The sequence below is a fragment of the Tyto alba genome, unplaced genomic scaffold, assembly GCF_018691265.1.
Source record: "Tyto alba isolate M040663 unplaced genomic scaffold, T.alba_DEE_v4.0 Super-Scaffold_9, whole genome shotgun sequence".
Taxonomy (NCBI): domain Eukaryota; kingdom Metazoa; phylum Chordata; class Aves; order Strigiformes; family Tytonidae; genus Tyto; species Tyto alba.
In genome coordinates this window covers 14,613,238-14,633,347 of record NW_024881330.1, presented here as the reverse complement: position 1 = coordinate 14,633,347, position 20,110 = coordinate 14,613,238, and the positions used below count along the sequence as shown (strand labels likewise).

The 20,110-nt window shown below is 37.8% G+C and overlaps 2 protein-coding genes across 4 annotated transcripts in view; one reads left to right on the top strand and one right to left on the bottom strand.

Annotated features, from left to right (window-relative positions):
• The window catches only part of MRPL13 (mitochondrial ribosomal protein L13), a 36,754-nt gene extending 24,720 nt beyond the window's left edge, over positions 1 to 12,034 (bottom strand). The window contains exons 1-4 of the mRNA XM_032999649.2: positions 11,913 to 12,034; positions 11,046 to 11,169; positions 7,528 to 7,621; positions 5,865 to 5,925 (exon numbers count right to left, since the gene is read on the bottom strand). Of these exons, the coding sequence (XP_032855540.2) occupies positions 5,865 to 5,925; positions 7,528 to 7,621; positions 11,046 to 11,169; positions 11,913 to 11,939 (306 nt within the window). The 5' untranslated portion in view covers positions 11,940 to 12,034. The remainder of the gene's footprint in view (positions 1 to 5,864; positions 5,926 to 7,527; positions 7,622 to 11,045; positions 11,170 to 11,912) is intronic.
• A 7-nt stretch (positions 12,035 to 12,041) lies between these two features.
• Positions 12,042 to 20,110, top strand: part of LOC104368038 (MDM2 binding protein) — a 29,353-nt gene continuing 21,284 nt past the window's right edge. Inside the window, exons 1-10 of one of the 3 annotated variants that reach the window (XM_042786145.1) lie at positions 12,042 to 12,188; positions 12,642 to 12,722; positions 13,691 to 13,764; positions 13,890 to 14,035; positions 14,531 to 14,589; positions 15,487 to 15,631; positions 17,149 to 17,263; positions 17,836 to 17,970; positions 18,803 to 18,897; positions 19,651 to 19,723. In XM_042786145.1, coding sequence (XP_042642079.1) covers positions 12,107 to 12,188; positions 12,642 to 12,722; positions 13,691 to 13,764; positions 13,890 to 14,035; positions 14,531 to 14,589; positions 15,487 to 15,631; positions 17,149 to 17,263; positions 17,836 to 17,970; positions 18,803 to 18,897; positions 19,651 to 19,723 — 1,005 coding nt within the window. In that variant the 5' untranslated portion in view covers positions 12,042 to 12,106. Of the gene's footprint in view, positions 12,189 to 12,641; positions 12,723 to 13,690; positions 13,765 to 13,889; positions 14,063 to 14,530; positions 14,590 to 15,486; positions 15,632 to 17,145; positions 17,264 to 17,835; positions 17,971 to 18,802; positions 18,898 to 19,650; positions 19,724 to 20,110 lie in introns of those variants that run through there. The other 2 variants (XM_032999647.2, XM_042786146.1) reach the window with 2 other exon arrangements.

The window sequence follows — 20,110 nt, the reverse complement described above, 5'->3', positions numbered from 1 at the left end:
TTGAACCCTTCCAGGGAGGGGGCAGCCACAGCTTCTCTGGACAACCTGTGCCAGTGTCTCACCATCCTCACAGTAAAGAGTTTCTTATAGCTAAGCTAAACCTACTTTCTTTCAGTTGAAAACCATTACCCCTCATCCTATCACTGCATTCCCTGACAAAGTGTCCCTCCCCACCTTTCCTGTAGCCCCCTTGGAAGTACTGGCAGGCCGCTATCAGGTCTCCCTGGAGCCTTCTCTTCTCCAGGCTGAACAACCCCAACTCTCTCAACCTGTCCTCACAGGGGAGGTGCTCCAGCCCCCCGATCATCTTTGTGGCCTCCTCTGGACCCGCTCAGACAGGTCTGTGTCTTTATGATGTTGGGGTCCCCAGAGCTGGACACAGCACTGCAGGTGGGGTCTAATGAGGGCAGAGTAGAGGGGGAGAATCCCCTCCCTGGACCTGCTGGCCACGCTCCTATTGATGCAGCCCAGGACACAGTTGGCTTTCTGGGCTGTGACAGCACCTTGCTGGCTCACAGTCAGTTTTCCATCTACTAATACCCCCAAGTCCTTCTCCTCAGGGCTGCTCTCAATCCACTCCTTGTCGAGCCTGTATTTGTGCATGAGATTGACCTGATCCATGTGCAGGACCTTGCACCTGGCCTTGTTGAACTTCATGAGGCCCACCTCTCCAGCCTGTCCAGGTCCCTCTGGATGCCATCCCTTCCCTCCAGTGTGTCAGTGCACCACACAGCTTGGTGTTGTCAGTAAACTTGCTGAGGGTGCACTCAATCTCACTGTCAGTGTTGCCAACAAAGATGTCAAACAGCACCAGTCCCAACAACGACCCCTGAGGAACACCACTGGTCACCCCCCTCCACTTGGACATCGAGTCATTGACCACAACTCTCTGAGTGCAACCATCTAGCCAATTCCTTATCCACCGAGTGGTCCACCTGTCAAATCCATGTCTCTACAATTTAGAGACAAGGATGTCATGCAGGACAGTGTGTGTTCTTTAAATTAATATCAGTGCCTTGCAAATTCAAGTAAGACATGGATTAAGATTTTTTTTTTAAGTAAGGAAGTGTTTATTTTTGTCTACTACAAAGCAAAATACCAGGCCTGTTCTAAGACTTATTTAGAGCACCTAGTAGTATTAAGATAGCAGGTTCCATAACAATATTCTCCTCTCTGCACCATACTAACATCTGTGTGCCTACTAATCCAGACTTTGAGGTTTTGCTCTACTTCATCAAAAAACATTACTCCATAGTAATAAAACGCTATTATATCTGGTATTTCAGTAACCAACTTCTAGCATACAGACATTATTATATCAACTGTCCCTTACTGATGCAAAAAATAGGCTTTCAAATACCAACAGCAAGATTTAACCATGTTTTCTGTCCAAGCTTTTCTTCAAAAGACCATTATTATGCAGATATAATGGCAAGTCTATACATGCAAGTGGTTGCTAAAGAGCATTAAAAAGGAGAATTGGAACATTTTAAGCCCCTTCGTATCAGTGCCAGCAGCTGAACAAACCAGAATCCTGACACCCCCGGAGGCTTCCTCACAGCATACTTCCATAGAGCTACCCTGCCTCGCTTAATAATCTTCCCTAGCAGGTAACATTCATTCTGAACAATTATTGCCCATTATTTCTTTGTCAGAGGCAATACAACCTCTGAATACTGCAAGGGTCAATCCTCTCACTGAGCATTTGGTATTAGCCAAACATGATTTCTTCTTTTTCTTTTTTTGGGGGGTAGTTTCTGATGCAGTCAAAGGAAGAAGAAAAAAAAAAAAAAAAAAAAAAAAGCAAGCCAAGTGTTGCTTACTTCTAAAATTAGAAATAGAATAAAAATTGATTGAAAACTTTGTCTTCACAGGATTACTGCCTGGTTCTACAGATGAGATCTGTCAACATATTTTGCAGGCATTTTAATTAAAAGCCAAAAGATTTTTCCAGAAGGTTTCTTCCAAGTAATCTTTGGTCCCTCTCAAATCTGTGAGATTTAGAAGTCCATCTTTTAGTCTTCCCATATCAAGTACTTCGAAGCCTAATTTTGAAAGTCTCACAACTATGAGCATTTTTTCAGCTACATAAAACTTCTGCAAATTTTATTAAAAACAAACATGAAAACCCCAAACTCTTATGCATTCCAAACACCTTCATCTCAAAAAAGGTTTACCTGTTTCCCTTATTTTCAAAAGACTGTCTTGATAAAGAAAACACACAAAACCTTTCAAACAGATTTTTTTTTAGCAACCTACAATGGAAATTAATTTTGTCTGCTGATATATATCATAAGGGAGTAGTAATACCACACAGAATGTTAGTATTATATTAACTTGAAAAACAGAGAGGCTGTCTCGAACCACAGCAACAAGATGTTATGCTGCACCTAAAGAACATATTTAATACTCTCATTTATGGGTGGTCCAAGAATTTACACTAAATCTAAGTCAGAGAAAGAAAAGGCTGAAGTGTGAAGAAGCTATTTTTTTTCTTCAATAAACAGTTCCTAAAATAGCCTGGCCAAGTCCAATAGACAAGAGCCATTCTCTGCTATTCTCCACAAGAGCAGACAACTGAAAATACTAGAAATTTTAAATATATTCACAGACACTCCCCTCCTCATATCTCCCACAGAATTCAAAGGTGATAAAGATAAAAATGTGCTAGATTATTTACTTCTGATATCTTTTTGGCAACACACTGTAATAGTCACCCTTCCATAAAACCAAATTTTTCCAATGTGCTGAAAAACTTGGCCCAACAAACATGGAACTTTAAGTTCTATACAAAACATCAACTATGAAGACTTCATAGTAATACTACATAGTAATACTTTGTCAATCTTGGGGACAAAATTATATATCTGAGATTAAACACATAAAATAGACACAGGTTGGGTTTCTTCATTCTTTTCAACTAAGAAGAAAGGTCAGGGATTGTAAATGGTTGACATGGGAGGCTTTCAAGACCAGTCTGGATAAGCCCCCAGCAGCCATATATGACCTAATAGCTGACACTGCTTTGAGTAGGAGGGTTGGTCTAGAGATCTTCTGAGGCTCTTTCCAACCTGAATCATCCTATGAAAAAATGCAAAGACACACTCAAAATTCAGCACAAATCCTTCTGAAGCACTAACTATACCTGCAAGGAATACAAAGGTCCAAAGTTGGCAAGACAGATACAGTGATTTCAACCTCTGTAGGTGACAATATCTCAGCACTATCCCCCCTATCTTGGTACCTTATGAAGGAACTAGAAATGTTCAAGGATGACTATCTAACCATGCTGCAGTAAACATGTCCAAATTCTGACAACTATACTTAGGACTTTCAGCCCTCCAAGTAAACATAAACCACACCATTTTGCAACAAAATACTCATAATAGCCTTTTCAATTAGCTTTTAGCTGTGTACCAGATTTTGCTAAAACCAGTCTCTCTGTATACTAGAAACTACGTTTAAACAAAATTGTAGCAAAAAAATATTTATCTTGGGGATTTGTATGTTTGCATTTAGACATATGTAAGTAAAGACAGTGCTAAGCAGTACTGGCGTCCTACTATATAAACACACTCACGGAATCTTACAAGCTTTAATCTATTTCTTACATAAACCAAAAATAGTCACATCCATTGAAAAAGCTCTGTGAAACACCACGGCAAGTTTACAAGGTGTTATGTCAACATCCTTTTCCTTGGAAGTAGTCTCTTTCATTAATTTAATGCCTTAATTTCTGTAACAACGCTATTTCCAGAAATGATGTCGACTCATCTAATGAATGATGAGCTAGCAGGAGACAACAGGACCAAGTGCAGAGAAAAAGCAGTAGCCTCCAGTATGAAAACAACGCTTTACAGAATGAAGACTTCGATTCCACATAAAGGTGTGGTTTGCGTCCTACAACTTACCTAATTACACTGGCTTCACAGGAATTGAATTTAACACAATTAAAAGAGAAAAGGTCTCTTTTTAATTCAAAGAAGTGAAATAAAGCAATTTATAAAAGTCCCACAATAACTGCGTATCATTTAGATCACAGTTTGAAGATCCAAATGATACTTAGGCTAGGCATTGTACTCTTTGAAGTAATCCTTTATCAGGTTTTAACAGCTAGTTCTAAAAATAAAACATGTTAATAAAACACCATCATAATTCCCATCTTTGTCATATCGCAGTGTATTTCACACCAAAACAATTTAACTAGTAAATAAATGTTTCTAGCCATCAAATCACTTGCAAGTCAAAACCTGTAACAGCTATACAGACAGAATATATCATGCCAAATTACCATCCACTACTATTAGTTAGGACAAAAATACATATGAAATCTTTGAGAGGGACATCCAAACACTTCCTCTTCAGTAGAATTACAGAGTTAATTGCTGATGGCTCTCCACAGTTCTGTTTAAAAAAAACCCAGTTTATCTCACTAAATTAGACCAAGCCTTGAGCCACATCACCATTTGCTGAGACTCTGTCCAAAATAGTTTAGTTACTGGCAATGCATTTAATCTTCTGCTATTTGGACAGACATTCATCTAGGAGTCTGGCAAGAAAAGAGGTATTTCAGAATGAATGCCAGAAGGTAATTTATAGAACATCCAAATCTCTGACCCTAACAAACAGGTTGTGTTATACTGCCTTCCAGTGCAGACTGTCTGCCTAAACCCAAATGAAAAAGGTTGAAGAATCCATTTTAGACATGGAACTAGCAATAATTCCCAAAGGAATTACAACTATCTTAGAGCCTGTTCTCAAAAGTATTTGTTTAGAAAAATTCTAGGCAGAAAATAATATTGGGATTTCATTTCGCTTTAAATAAAGAAAGAAATTGCAAAAGCAAAAACAAAAAACAGGCAAATTTATATGGCAGACCGCTTTTTTACTGAGTACACATACAACATCCATAAGAGAGTCTTAGGACAAATCAGGATTTCTAAATTATGGATAAAAAAATCATTAACAAACCCAAAGAATTTTACAGCAGATAAAATTTCTCCAGAAAAAGGAAAAATCATTTTTAGATTTCAGATGTAAGGTGACCTAAGATAAAGCTTTCCAAACTCAAAAATAAACGGAGATATCTGTTAATCCCTGTGGGCCTCATATCATGTTCTGAAACACCAGTACTTAGATAATTCAATCCTCCAATGCTGACCATTCAAAATCCTAGTAGAAGTAATTTCATAACTGTGTAAGTCAACATCCCAACATGTTCCTATTTAGGACCCTATTTTTTAATCCATAACAAACACATCAACAGTGATGTTCAGCAGAATTAATAATAGTCTAAACCAGATATTTAGCAACGAGGCTTAAGTAACATTTAATCACCATTTCCAGTTCTTTCACAGATCGTGAACATACAACAGTGCAGAAAAGATTACAAAAAAAAACAAACCCAGAAACATTTAACAAAACCTACAGTTGAATTTTACTGAGAGAAAAAGGCAGGTGTACTTTATAACATTTTTAAGATTATTATTACTGGCTCTTAAAAAACTAGTAGGGTTGTTAAGCCGAGGTACAGCTTAACTAAGTCTAACTTGTGGCAGTTTGCTTATGGGAAAGGTCAGTCTCTTGAAGCAAAAAGCAAGTGAATCAGTCAAAAATGAATGAAACAAATGAACGTGATTCGCTCATTTAGACAGCATGGAAGAATCATGAAAATGCACAACCTAGGATCTAACCCTCAAAACATGCTGTATACAAAACCACTGTCACAAGCCAAGCTTCTAATAGCCGTTAGCAGAATGTAATTTATCTTTAAACGTGAAGGAAACTGTGCCCTTTTGATTAGGGGAAATAATCAAATGAAAACAAATCTTTACAAATGAAAGGGAAGAAGGGAAAGCACTTACAGCAGTTGGATCCTTCAAATGGAGCTGAGCTGCCGTCATTTGTCCGAAACCACCAGGATAGCTAGAAAAACAGAATAAACATACAAGCTTAAAGCTATATGCTCAAGCATGATATTAACACAAATATCACTCATCTTGAACAACAGTGTAATGGTATTATAAGCCTTCAAAGAAGGAAGTTGTTCTTATGAGGCCAACAACTATATTTTATTAGAAAGATTCTATCTTGTCAAGTATCTAAGTTTAACACCATTTCTACTTTCTTATTTATTCACTTGAGTATCAAAAAGGTTGTTTCACAAGCAGATGGATATGTTTGTTAAACTGCTTATTAAATACACCATCACAGGTACAGGACACAATGGAAGCAAGATATGAAAAACTTGGAAATATTTCAAAATGATCAAGACTTACAACCAGTCTGTGGCTGACATAAGAAGCAATCATTTTGAACAGTATTTTTTATTTTCTTACTATTTTACGTATTTCTACTTCTACTGCAATCCATAACTTCTAAAAGTTTATGTGATACGATGAAGTTGAACTAATTCACATTTACACATATACTTCAAATGAATCATACAGTAGGGAAAGAAATTACACGGATGTCAGATAAAGCTGGGTTTCATTCTGATTTAGTCATATTATTAGGTATCAACCTAAGTGAAATGAAAATAAACCCAACATCATTAAAACATGTCCACTTAGGGAGCTGCATCGTAAGAGCAGTATTTGTTTTAACTGTACAATTCTTTTCACTTATTCAAGAACAACTTAGGTACTTACACAAGTGCTTTAACTTACACAGAAGATTTCAGTGAAAATTTTTAAGAAGTTATAGGGGTGTGGGAGGAAAAAAAAAAGGCGCATTAATTTCCATCAACTCTGAACAAGAACTTCTGAGCAATTCAGCAAAGGAATTTCAGGATTAAAACATTAACACTGGCAAAATCAGCTTTCTCAATACGATTTGTTCATCTCCCGACTGGATACACTTTGACGCTTAAGACAATAGTATCTGTTGTCATTGTATAAAATAGAAGCAACTGTTCTTATTTGACTGAATTGATCATGCCATACCATCTGTAACTGATTACTTCACTTCCATCTGTAAACAAGTTACATCTGCCAGAATAATATACTGCATACTGCTGTATACATCAGTACATCTTGAGAGCATTTAGTTTCATACTAGTTTTTCCAATTTCTTTTTTTTTTTTCTTCATCTTCTGATTCAGTAATATATCAATTTTGATATTTACTGTTATTAAACAGGTATTGGTAGGATAAAGTAATTGAGTTGGCAACTGTATGTACCTTAAATGTGCAGTGCCAATAGGAATGTCTTCTACTGCTTAGTACACAGAGTAATTCTGATCATTGGGTTCATCAGTTCACACAAAACCTGTCTCACCAAGTCTGTTAACTTACTCAATTGTTCTGATTACTTCTGAGGTAGATTATTTCCCTAAAAACATATACAGGGAAAAAAAAAATAAAAAAAATGTATCATTTTAAACATCGCAACACATGCAAACAAAACCCAAAACATCTAAGCAGGAATTCCCTTTTGAACCAATATGCTAAAAAAGTCTTCAACTATTAAGAAACTATGACATTAAATTTACCATTAGTTTATCTGAATATTTATTATAAAGCTTACCCAGTGTGTGAAGAATATACTTTCTGTTCCCATTTATTACCAGAGAAGGCAATATGTCTTGTATTTATTATGACAACATGATCTCCACAATCACCTACAAGGTAGAAATTAGTGGAAAATATTAAGAGAACCATAGGGGTAATCAACAAAAATAACAAACATAAAGTGTGTGATACATATGTAGTAGCACATAAATACACACTTCATTAAGCTCAGTTACAGATCTGAGCTTTTTGAGCCACACCATCCAAATCTGTACTTAAATACCAACCTTTGTTACTATTTTTGTTAGCACTGTCAGTGTAGAATGCAGGTGAGCAGGTAAAACACCATCAGACTAGACAATTAAACCATTGCAAATATTCAGCTAAGATCTGAAAATCTGGCTTACAGATTTGTATTCAACATACTATGCTGCATAAAAAACTCAGAATAAAAAAAGGCTAGTTCTATGCAATGATCCTATATATTTGTTTAATTTTCTCATAAAAACAGTACCAATGTTTACTGGAAGACTGAATAGTCTGGATAAGTAAAATAACTCTATTAAATAATTACAGCCTAGGGCTAAATATATAAAAGAAACAAAAAGACTGGGGGAGGGGAGCAGGGGAAGAAAAAGCACTCCCAAAAAAATAAAACAGCTCTGTTGGGAAAAAAAACCCACATTTTCATCAATCAAACAGAACTGAATGTTACAGCACATACAGATATGTTTAGTGCTATATCATCAACTTTCACATCAAAATTATTTAAACCCAAAGGCCATAATCTATCATCAATCCATTGCCAGAAACAGTTACTTTAACAGATCTTCGTTACTAATAAAGTGCTAATAAAATCTATAGTATCTCAATAATATGATGGAAATATGTAGTTCTTCATTTCAGAAGTATCATCTTGATCAGCTTTATAAGCTATAACAACCCATTCAGCTGAAAAATAATTTGTTCAAAGTTCACTCTCATATGCATTACCATGTTAGAACAACGTAAGTATTCAAAGAGGCTCATTTGATTAAAACATTTTTAACTAGGTAACAGATCACAGAGTCATAGAATGGTTTGGGTTGGAAGGGACTTTAAAGATTATTTAGTTCCAATCCCCCTGCCGTGCTAACAAGTCCCTCCCCATCTTTCCTGTAGCCCCCTTGGAAGCACTAGAAGGCCACTATAAGGTCTCTCTGGAGCCTTCTCTTCTCCAGGCAGAACAACCCCAACTCTCTCAACCTGTCCTCACAGCAGAAGTGCTCCAGCCCCCCGATCATCTTCATGGCCTCTTCTGGACCCCCTCTGAGCAGGTCCATGTCCCTTTTGTGTGGGGGGCCTCAGAGCTGGACACAGCACTGCAGGTGGGGTCTGATGAGGGCAGAGTAGAGGGGGAGAATCGCCTCCCTGGACCTGCTGGCCACACTTCTCTTGATGCAGCCCAGGACACAGTTGGCTTTCTGGGCTGTGACAGCACCTTGCTGGCTCACAGTCAGTTTTCCATCTACTAATACCCCCAAGTCCTTCTCCTCAGGGCTGCTCTCAATCCACTCCTTGCCGAGCCTGTATTTGTGCATGGGATTGACCTGATCCATGTGCAGGACCTTGCACCTGGCCTTGTTGAACTTCATGAGACCCACCTCTCCAGCCTGTCCAGGTCCCTCTGGATGGCTCACCTACACCTGCTCACAATCCAACATAAAGGACCAGATTGCCCAATTTTTTAAAAATTCGGACCACTATTTTTGGTGCTGTATTTTGAAGCTGCTCACAAAGACAGGATGCAAGGGGATGGGGGTAGAGAAAAGGGGATGTGCAGAAGAAACCTAAAAATTCAGATTCAAACTTCCTGAACAAGGTTGCATCTCCTGTTTTTAAGGCGTATTGTCTGACATCATCTAAAAATATGAGACTCTGGAGAATAGTGAAAGATTATCCCTAAAACAGAAAATAACATACATTAAATCAAATTTCTTTTCTTCATTAACCCCAGCTTAAATTCAGCTCCAGATATTATTTATTTACTGTGTTGAAAAGTGTTTTCATGGAAGGATATCTGGATACTAAATTAAAAATAAAACAAAACAAAACATTCCCACTATGTTATTCTGTCTAAAGAACTGTTATCTCACAGACACTAAAATATTTCTTGTTAGCTCAGAAAAAAAGAAATAAAAGAAGTGTCTAGTACATCAGCCACAAATTCATGCATACTTTGCTCTCTTAGAGTACCAAATATCTCAGTATTAACCTATCAATGTCAATCTCAGGTGTAATGCATTTGGTACTGATTTATAGAATACTTTAGACCAAATAAAGTTACCCTTGAAACGACTTTCCAGGATTTTATAATTTCATTGACATAAAAGCACCAAAGATCTTTCCCACAGGATAACCAAAGGCATTTCCTCTCAGTGCCTGTTTTTTTTTTCAGCCAGCCTTAGTCTCCAGTGACATCTTGTGGAAAAGGCACAATTTGCAAGAGCAGAACTCTTATTTAAAACATCTTTAGAACACTACTGACACTACCTTCTATTATGGAAAACAGATAAAGTATAATTTTAGTATGTACATTCTACATGTATGAGCAAAGTTAAACGTTTCCTTTATGTTTCTGTAATGTCTATTGAAAAATTTGCATGAGTATTACAGAAAACACTGCACCATCAATATAAGAGATTACCTTTTTATTATCTATAAAATGCTTATCACAGGCAAGACAGGCACTACGGTATTACAAATAATGAACAAGATCACAGACGCATCTTTACCGCTGAATCTTCTAATTTGCGGGAAAGCAAAATGATTTTTTCATTTAAACAAGAAGATATCTTTCAACAATGATTATATCTCCCACCTAAGTATCAGACAAGTTTCAGCCTCATCATCACAGCATGTCTGAGCTTGGAAAGGACCTCTGGAGGTCATGTTGTCCAACCCCCCCTGCTCAAGCAGGACCAGCTTTTGAATATCTCCAAGGCTGGAAATTCCACAATCTCTTAGGTAACCACTTCCAGTCACCCTCACCGTAAGTTTCCTCATGTTCAGAGGGAACCTCCTGTGTTTCAGTTTGTGCCAGTTGCCTCATGAAGACAGAACTTCTCTGCACCTTATTCAGAATGAAGGACCACTCCAAGACTGTGGCACTGTGCAGCTACCGAAAGGTAGCATTCAGACAATCCAATCAAGAATCACATCAGTGTTTTATTACTGTAATGTGAATTAAATCTTTACATCTAAACCCAATGCAACGAAAGACATTTCAAGTTTGTTTTTTTTTTTTTTTTAAATGAAAGCACAACCCACTGTAATTCCACTACTTAAAATAAATTATTACTTCATAACAAGCTTTGTATGGATTGGTAAAGACAATGACATATGATTGTAGTGGGGTATGAAGGAAAAAGATGAGAAGGAAAACAGACATTTATAGATAACTGAAATATGTAATGTATCAGGCTTGATTTTAAAACTGAAATCAGAATACAAGTCAAGGAAAGCAAACATGCTTTTATCTACTACAATACTCACTTAGTGCATGATAAATAGGTTTATTCCTGCCTTCAAGTCTGATTACAGTCGCAGCTGCTATCTTTCCTGGTGGCTGCATCTTTGCATCAAGAAGATACCAGGCTCTGGCAAAAGTAGCCCATTGCTAAAGTGAATGAGAATATAGTAAAAGAAAACACTACTATACGTAAATCTAGTTTCTCCAATCAGATCAATGCTTTTTTTTACACTCCAAAATACTAGAAAAAATATTAATATTCAACAACACCCCCTCCAAATAACCTTTAAATGGATGGAGAATGCCACTACACCCTGTGATACACCCACTGCTGTAGGTATTTCCAACATATGTGGCGGTAACAACACCGAAAGTTACCAGCTCTGAGGGTTTTGTTTCAAAAACGAAGATCTCTTTCTGCAAGCTTCCATTATTGCTAACTAAACCGCAAAATCGCTGTCGGCGATTTATAACGCCCAACACCTCTCGCCCTCCCAGCGAAGGACACAACTCCCGCAAGCGGACTTCGAAGAGCGCCAACAGCCTGAGCCGCCGTCCGGGGGCAGCCCCGTCCCTCGGTCAGCCCCGACGGCTCCCGGCTCCCGCCAGCGGGCCCCTCGGGGCGGACGCCGGAGCCGAGGAGAAGCCGCCCGCCGCCCCGCTGCTCCCCTGGGGGCCTACCGCCCCTTCGGCCCGCTGCCCCGCTGCTCCCCCGGGGGCCTACCGCCCCTTCGGCCCGCCGCCCCGCTGCTCCCCCGGGGGCCTACCGCCCCTTCGGCCCGCTGCCCCGCTGCTCCCTCACGGCCGCCCTCTGCGCCATGGCGGCGTGCCCTCGGAGGCGGCGGCCGCCCCGGCACAGCCTGGCCCGAGGGGGAGCGGGCCGCGCTCACCTGCGCCGCTTTGGTGTAACTGGCCATGGCCGCGCTGCCGCCGCGGCGGAGGGGAAGGGGGGGGGAGGGAAGCGGAGCCTCGGGGCCGCCGCAGCGGCGGGAAGCGGAAGCGCTGCCCTGCGAGGGGCGGTGCAAGGGCGGCAGCGCGGGCTGTTCGGAGCGGCCGCGTCCCCGTCCCCGTCCCCCGTCCGGCCATGGACCGCTACGTCTTGCTCCTGAGCTGGGGGGAGCGCAGGGGCGAGGGTGCTGCGGCGGGCGGCCCCGGGCCCGGAGCAGGTACCGGCGCGGCGGGAGGGCCGCGGCGGGCTGGAGGCCGCGCCGTGTGGGAGCCGCCCGCCTCCGGGCCCACGGCAGCGCCCTTAGCCGGGGCTGCTCCTCGCCGTCTGGGATTTGCGCCCGCGCAGGCTTCTCTGGGTCCCTGCCTCGTTAAATCCCCCCGCCTTTTTCAGACTAAAAGTCTTTAATGACTTAAACCTTCAGAAACGTACGGGTCTTTGTGTTCTCTTGCGACACTGCTGTATAACTCGGTAGAGCCTTCCTGAGATGTGCACTACCTAAACGAGTGTCTTACAAAATTTGTCTTTTTAAACTCCTGCAAATCTGCAGTTCAGTTTTTTTACAAACTAAACTTTCCATATTAAAGGGAACTTTATACGTATTTGCAAGAAAACAAGATTTAACTTATTTAATTCAGTAGTTTTAAGATTTATTTTATTTTATTTTTTTTAGCTGGGACTGCTACAGCTGTTTATCAGTTCCTGAAAGAAAGCTGCAACTCATCTATAAGTGCAGATGTGAGCCTGTTCCCAGGTAAATATTGTAATGTACATTTTATGATCTAGGTGAAACAAGTCAAATTTAAGGAAAGTTAGTTTTTGCAGTGTACCTAACCCTGCTGGTGGGACTGCTGCTGCTGTTTCTGTGGAGAACTGATGTCATTTCAGCAGCTGGGGTGTTAGATGGTTAAATAGATTAGACACAAGGAAGGAAAGAGAAGGGTTTTGAAAGGTTGACAGATTTCAATCCAGCATAGCAATGAAGAGTAGGACAGGGCTCGTTTCTCTTGTCAGTAAGCAGCTTGATATTTTCATTATTCCTATGTTGTCTTCTAATTTTATCAGTGGAAGCAATGTTTGCCTGTTGGGTATCAATTCAGAACCCTAATCCATTAATATTTATTACATAATTTTATCATCTTAAAATATATTTCTAAAGATCTCCTTTAGTACTTTTAGGGATTGGATAGGGGTTTTTTGTTAAAAAATGCTTTCTTAGTTCTTGGTTTGGATATTTAGTGTTGAACTCTTAAGGCTCATTGTCACAGCTGTCATAATTGTGATTCATGTGGGGAAACCACTATAAGCTGTTAGAATTCGTGAAGTTGGGAATGTTAAGCTGTTTTCAACATCTGTGCTTTTTATTGCATAGAAATATTGAGAGAGCATCTCATTTTGTGAACTGCGTAAACCATATTTATGAAAGTTGTGATTTAAATCAGGTATGATACAACTTCTGCAAATGGAGAACAGTATTGCCCAGAATATAGAAAAGGTGAAAGATTTTCTTACTTATTAACAGTCAGAGGATCAGTGATAGTGAGATACTTGCCAACTGTCCGCGCTTCAATATGTTTAGAACTTAATTGTGATGCCAAAAGAAAGTAGAACTAAAGTCATTGTGGCATATTAAATGACTCTCGTAGAGTCTTTCAACGGATAATAGGAAGAATAGATTGTGGTGGACTGATAATTTTAAATAATTGTTTTATCTCTTTGCAGCATGTTCAGTGGCTGGTATTCCAGGTGTAAAGAAATGGTATTTTGCGAGTCATGTTATATGTGGTTACTATCAGGTAAAACTTTTTTTTTTTTTTTTCCCAGAATATAAATTCCTCAACTGTCTGCCTGTCTCTAGTGCAAGTTAAAACTGTGATGTTCAAAATTATTTTTGCTTAACTAATTATTTTTGCTTGATTAGTTCTGCAGTTCTGACTGGGAGGAAATAAATTTTGACACACAGAAAAATGAAGACTTTCTCCAAACAAGTATTGACGAATGCCTGGGAGCCTTACAAAATTTTGAGGAAGATGACAGTAACAGTAGAGAGTCACTGTCAATGACTGAGTATGCATATTATTATTTTTATTGAAGGTATAGTGATCTGGCATTTTACAGTAATAACCCAGGGGGTTCTAGAAAATTTAACAAGTCAAAGTTATTACCAAAGCAACAGTTAACTACGAACAATCCCCTACAACTACTGAAAATAATTCTATTATTTAAAAAGCACTTAACAAAGTACTTTAACTTTTTTAGCTACAAATGATTTTTATAGAATAACTGAACAGTTTCCTAACAGCTGTTGGTTATAGATACAAAAAGAAGTTTCTTGCTAATCTGTCTTGAAACCTACTTCCAGTTTTACTACAGATTGTTTTGAAGTTGTTCAAACTACTTCTGCCCCAATAAAAGGGGAGATAGGTATATCTCATTGCCTAGATATGTTTGTGCAGAATTCTAAAGGTAGAAGATGCTTACATCTAGCAGTATTCATTAGTTGTAATTTTTTGTTTTAAATGACTTTGTTTATATTTTGTTTCCAACCATGATGCTCTTCAGTATCTATGATGAAGCTGCAGAAAGTCTGCATCACTTAGCTGATAAACTGCCTGCCCCAGGTAATCTCTCTTAAAAAAACAATCTCATTGGAATTTATCTTGTTAGTTTTTACGCTAAAAACTCAGTTGGTAAAATCATAGTCAAATGGAAAAATTCAGAGGATGTTAGTTTGTTAGTTGAATTAACTTGTATGCAGGTCTTGCAAGTAGTTTAAGGAACCTGAGCATGATTGGCATTGCAAATCAGCTTACAGAGTAGTTTGCTGCTTGTTTCTTTGGAAGGCTGTATTTCAGTAGAGTTTGAGGTAGCTATTTATATAATTATTTTTTCCATCTGGAATGGCACCAAGGTAGTAGTGGATGGTAAGCAATACAAAACTCAACATGCAACCACAGGAGAATTTTGTGAAAAAAATGGATGGTGTTGACATTAGGCTTACATCTGATTTGCCAGCTGATTGTTTGTGGGTGGGAGCCAAGAAGTTGTGAAGGAACATAGATCAGAACTATTGGATTCAGATTTTGTGAATTGGAGACATGTATCATATTGCATGTTAGGGTTATATAATGTTGCAGTAGATGATTTGGGATAGCAGAGGAACTGAATGCAGAAAGAATGAGAAATAGCAGTTTAGAGGTGTTAGAAGGAGGAAAATGACAGTGTAGTTATACTGGAGGCAACTATCATCTGTCAAATACAGTGCTGAGGGAGAAGAGAAAGATATAGAACGGCTGTAACTGAGCAAGTAGCAAGATACTTTATTTGGTGTTAATCTAAGAGGAGCAGCGAGAGATGAGCTAAAATGCGTGAATAGTGTTCTAAATCTTGCTGAAGTTACTTGAAGTGGATCTTTAAGCCCATTTTAGTGCAATCAGTGATAGTACTTTTTCATCTTTAAATGACTGAATCGTTTACTGAATAATGGTACTTTGAGTCATATATAACTGTTTTCATAGGCAGAGCAATGGTTGATGTAATACTGCAGGCTGTTGATCGAGATGGACCCAAGTTAAAAGACTGCCTACCTGCTGTCGGGGCCCTGAAACACCTGAGGGAATGGCACTCTGCCCAAATCACTATTGCAGCAAATGACCCTAAAGGGTATGCCATTTATTTTAGGTCTATAACAAAGTCGCTTTTGTTTTGTGTTAGTGTATGTCAGTGGTTTAAAATAAAAACAGTGCCTTGAGTAGTTTACGTATATGCTTTGAATATGCGTGGATTTATCTTCTATTATTGTTTGAGGGGAGGAATTACTTATGCTTTATTGTAAATACATGCCGTATCCAGAGGGACAGGCAAAAAAGCAAGTTCTCTGAAATTCCTGTTTCTACGAGAAGAGAAGGTGTAATATTTTCTCTTTCCATCACTGGTGTCTGAAGTGTGCATATGATGTTTTGAAGTTGTACTATGTTAGAAGCTATTAAACTTGTATTGATTGTAGTTTTCCACTTTTTGTAAGATGAATACATGACTTTGCTGGGTTTACTTTAAATTTTATATTATCTTTGGTATTACATTTCAGGGAAGAAAAAACTAGTGTCTGATTTGTCCCTTTTGAAAATGAAGTATAAATGCACAGTTACTTCCTGAATGCTTCTAGAGAGCCTTAACACCAAAACTGTTAATTCAGTTTGAAATTAAGTTCAGTAATTTCCTTACTGTCCTCCTATAATTGACAGAAGTAGGCCATGATATGTCTCAATATAAACCACAGTGGTTTGTTTTGTTTTGTTTTGTTTTTCCCATGCTGTAAATTATTGTGTGGGTTATTGAAAAACTTGGCATGGTCTCCTCCACTTCCCTTCCCCTCCACACCCAAAAGGTTCAAGTTTGCTACATAAAATACGCAGTTAAACTTAATCCTAAACTAATAAAACAGTGTGAAATTAAAAAGTTGAATTCTCAGTCCTTGGATAAAATAAGCAATGTACCTACTATATAGTACTTCCTAAGGTATACGGAGGAAGATAAACTTATTGCAGTGAGAGCGCTTGATCTCAGTGCTCATTGATCTCTTCTTGTGTAGCCAGCTTTTGACTGAATAACTTTTTCTGCTGCTTCTTATGTAAAATGAGGCCATTTGGGTATACAGTTTATCTGATGAAAATTCTGTCATGCTTCCTGTTCTCTTGGTGCTAATTTCTCTTAGTAGACTGCCAGTAGGACCCACAGATACTGACTCTTCTTTCTCTCTGTTGTTGAATTTGGGTAATACTTTTGCTGCAGTCATATCTCTTACTTATGAGGCTAACTACAAACCCTCTAAATGGGCTCAGCATAGCCCCAGTGGTAGCTACCTGGCTTTGCTCTAGCTTCTAGCACCCGACCTTACTATGGTAAACCTGCAGCTTGCCATTGCCAGTCTTATTTGATGTCTGACAAAGTTCTTTGCTGTCACATTAATGGAGCGTATGAACAACTGCCTTTACAGAGCCTGAACCAGCAATTCTGTACTATTTTTCACTTTGTGGAATATAAAGCTGTATATGTCTGTCTTAACACACACAAGTCTATTTGATGCTAAGACGTAATAGGTGAATTCAGTCAAATTGCACTGAATGCTAATTTGTAATATGAAATTTGGTAAGATTAATTTTTCCTTATTTTTACAGTAGCTGGCAAAAGATTGCAGGTTATCTATCAGCAGACTTTGTATCTTCAGATAATATAATGAATATTATTAATTTAAAAGAACTCTGGAGAGGAAAGATTCAGATATGGGAAAGAAAGGTAAAATAACTTTTTTCAGATATGGTTATTTTTTTAAAGCATCTCCGTACATCATTTAAAGCACGTATTGTACAGTGCATTTTATGCTTTAAGCCATATTTGGTTTTGACAATGTAATTCAAAGAGGTAATATGCAATGTATCTGGGTGTGTGGGGAAACAACTTGTTTTTTAGCATGATGAAAGGATAAAGGAGATCAAGGCATCAAGATTTGAATTTCAGAAACCCAGATGCTCTCCTCTGAAATATTTGCCTTAGAACTTCTTGTTCAAAATCAGGTTGTTCTGTATCTATCACAAATCATGGAACTTGTAACTCACTGTTGCAAGCATGTCTGATGTTTCTGCAAAGACTGATAACTTTGTGATTGTGGAAGACAATGTTTACATTTTCAGTGTTAAGGTTTTACATATAGTAGATGGTTATCTAAGTCTACTTTTTTGCCTAGTTTCACCAGACTGTTGCAAACAAATATAATACTTATAATTTAAAATAGTAATACATGTAACTGGCTGAAGAGAAATAATTCTTCTCTGTTTTGACACATTTATTCTCTTCTTTTTTTTCCCCAGTTTGGATCGGAAGTTAGCTTTCCAGAATTTTGTATGAAAAGCACTTCAGCAAAGACGTTCGGCACTTCACATTTAAGTTCTTCCTTTGCTGTTAAAAAAGAGCGACAGTCAAGGAATACTGATGCTTTGCCAGAGGCAAGTGCTATTCTTGATCTTTCTTTGAGCAACTAGAATTAATCTGTTTTATTTTGTTGAGAAAATTAGTGGTTGGGGAAACCTTAGTCAGAATTGAAAATGAAACATAAAAGTAATGATTGCATAAGATTAAGGAATACTTCTTTTGTTCATGTGTGTTCTCAAAACAGGTCTTCAAAATCTCATCTCCTTGTTCTTAGGAATAAGATACCAAAATTTTTTTCAAGTAGAAATTGAAACTTTGTTCAATCTTAATACCCAAAATATCTAACTTATTTATGAAATCTGTGTTTATCTAACCTTTTCTACTTAATTTTAAAAGTTTGTTTTGTTGTGGTTTGTTTTTGTTTTTTTGTTTTTTTTTTTTTTTTTTAATTCTTGTTGCTGTTTCACGTTTTCCACTGGAAGCAGACATTTGATGGGAACTCTAGAACCGTATTTGTTGATGAAAACAAAAATGAGTGTTTATGAAAACTGATATCAGTTAAGAGATTATTATTTTCATTGTTAAAATATGTACATTTTGGATTGCATTCATCTGTTCCTGGTAGTTCCTATTTTTCTTTGAATCTGGATAAGAGTTACAACACATTTGATACACATGGTTGACATTCTAGAAAGTAAGTTTTATGGAACAGAATTAAATAGCTTCCTTGTTTTTTATATAATTATGTTTAATATGGTATTATGCAATGTTTTTCTCTTTATATTTCTTTATACCTCTTTCAGATGTTCTTGTAAGGCAAATGCCTCCAGCAAAACACTTGAGGAAGTTCTACTGAGATAACATCATATATAGTATTACAGATTTTTTCATTTGATCTCTTTTCAGGTTTTTCATTACTATGGTCCTGCACTAGAGTTTTTACAGATGGTGATGCTCTCTGATCTACCTTCCTTTTTTATATCAGATCTGGAATTTGAGCTGTATCCTTTTTTAAGGATCTAAATTACTACTGTTAAAGGTCTATAGCAGAAAAAAAACCCAATCAGGATCTACCCATTGGCAAAGGTTCATTCCATTCTAGCCTGCCAAAATAATCAGTGATTCTTCATATCTGGATTTTTTAATGTTGAAATTTAAGTTGCACTAATAATAATCAGCTATTTTTTATGTTATTGCACATATACTTCATCTGTTGATGTGTATGCTCTTTGTGGGGAAAAGAGAGAAATATTTACTGCTGTGAAAGTTTAAAAAACCCCAAGACTTACTCATTAATATATATAGTGTGCTTCACAATATAGAAACATTTTTCCACAAATCATGTTTTTATTGTGTAGGTGCATCAAGGTATAGTAGAGGAGTTTTCTCTTGAGTTGTCTATGCTGCAGAGATGTCAAGGTGTATTCTTGTTCATTTGAAATTTATGTACTTTTGATACCAGTCTTGGTGTAGCAATTGTAGGTTAGTCCTTATAAGACAGCCAGGTATTTGAATATATAAATATCTGTTTATGCCTCCCTATATTAAAGATGTCAGTGGTGTATTTCATCATATAACATTTCCGAGTGTACCACTTTGCCTGGAAAGGTGAGTTTCATGCATTTTGTGATAGAGGAGTATCAAATATTAGACACTTGCAGTCCTTAATTGAAATATGATGGTAACATGATTTATAAAATAGAGATGCGTATAGTTCTTTGTGAAGATGAGGTTCCTTAAACTGTTCTGTTCAGAAGCCTGGCAAGGCAGAGTATCAAGGAGACATCTACACTGCTTTTGGACCAGATTTCTTCTCTCTCTGGGGAGGTAAAATCTTGTTTTTATTTAGGTATAGCAGAAAAATGAAGATATGTATATTTCTTATAAAAGATACAAGAATAATATTTTAAACTTAGTCTCCACGTAAGCTCCTTCACGTATTTAGTAACAAAGCAAATTTGGCTTTTAAAAGTGCATGCTGTACAGGTCCTGACAATCTGTAAACTCATTGAACGTTTTTCCCTTTACCTTAGTTAAATTTCAATCTCCTAAAACATTTTGTAACTTTTTTAATTCTATCCTGACAGATGATTTCTGTGCTATCATAATTCAACTATTTTTTTAGCAATAGGCAGGGGTGTGTGTAGCTGACAAAATGTATCTAGCTAGTCTGAAGTGGTAAGCTTTTTTAATTTTGCATGTGCATATTCTGCT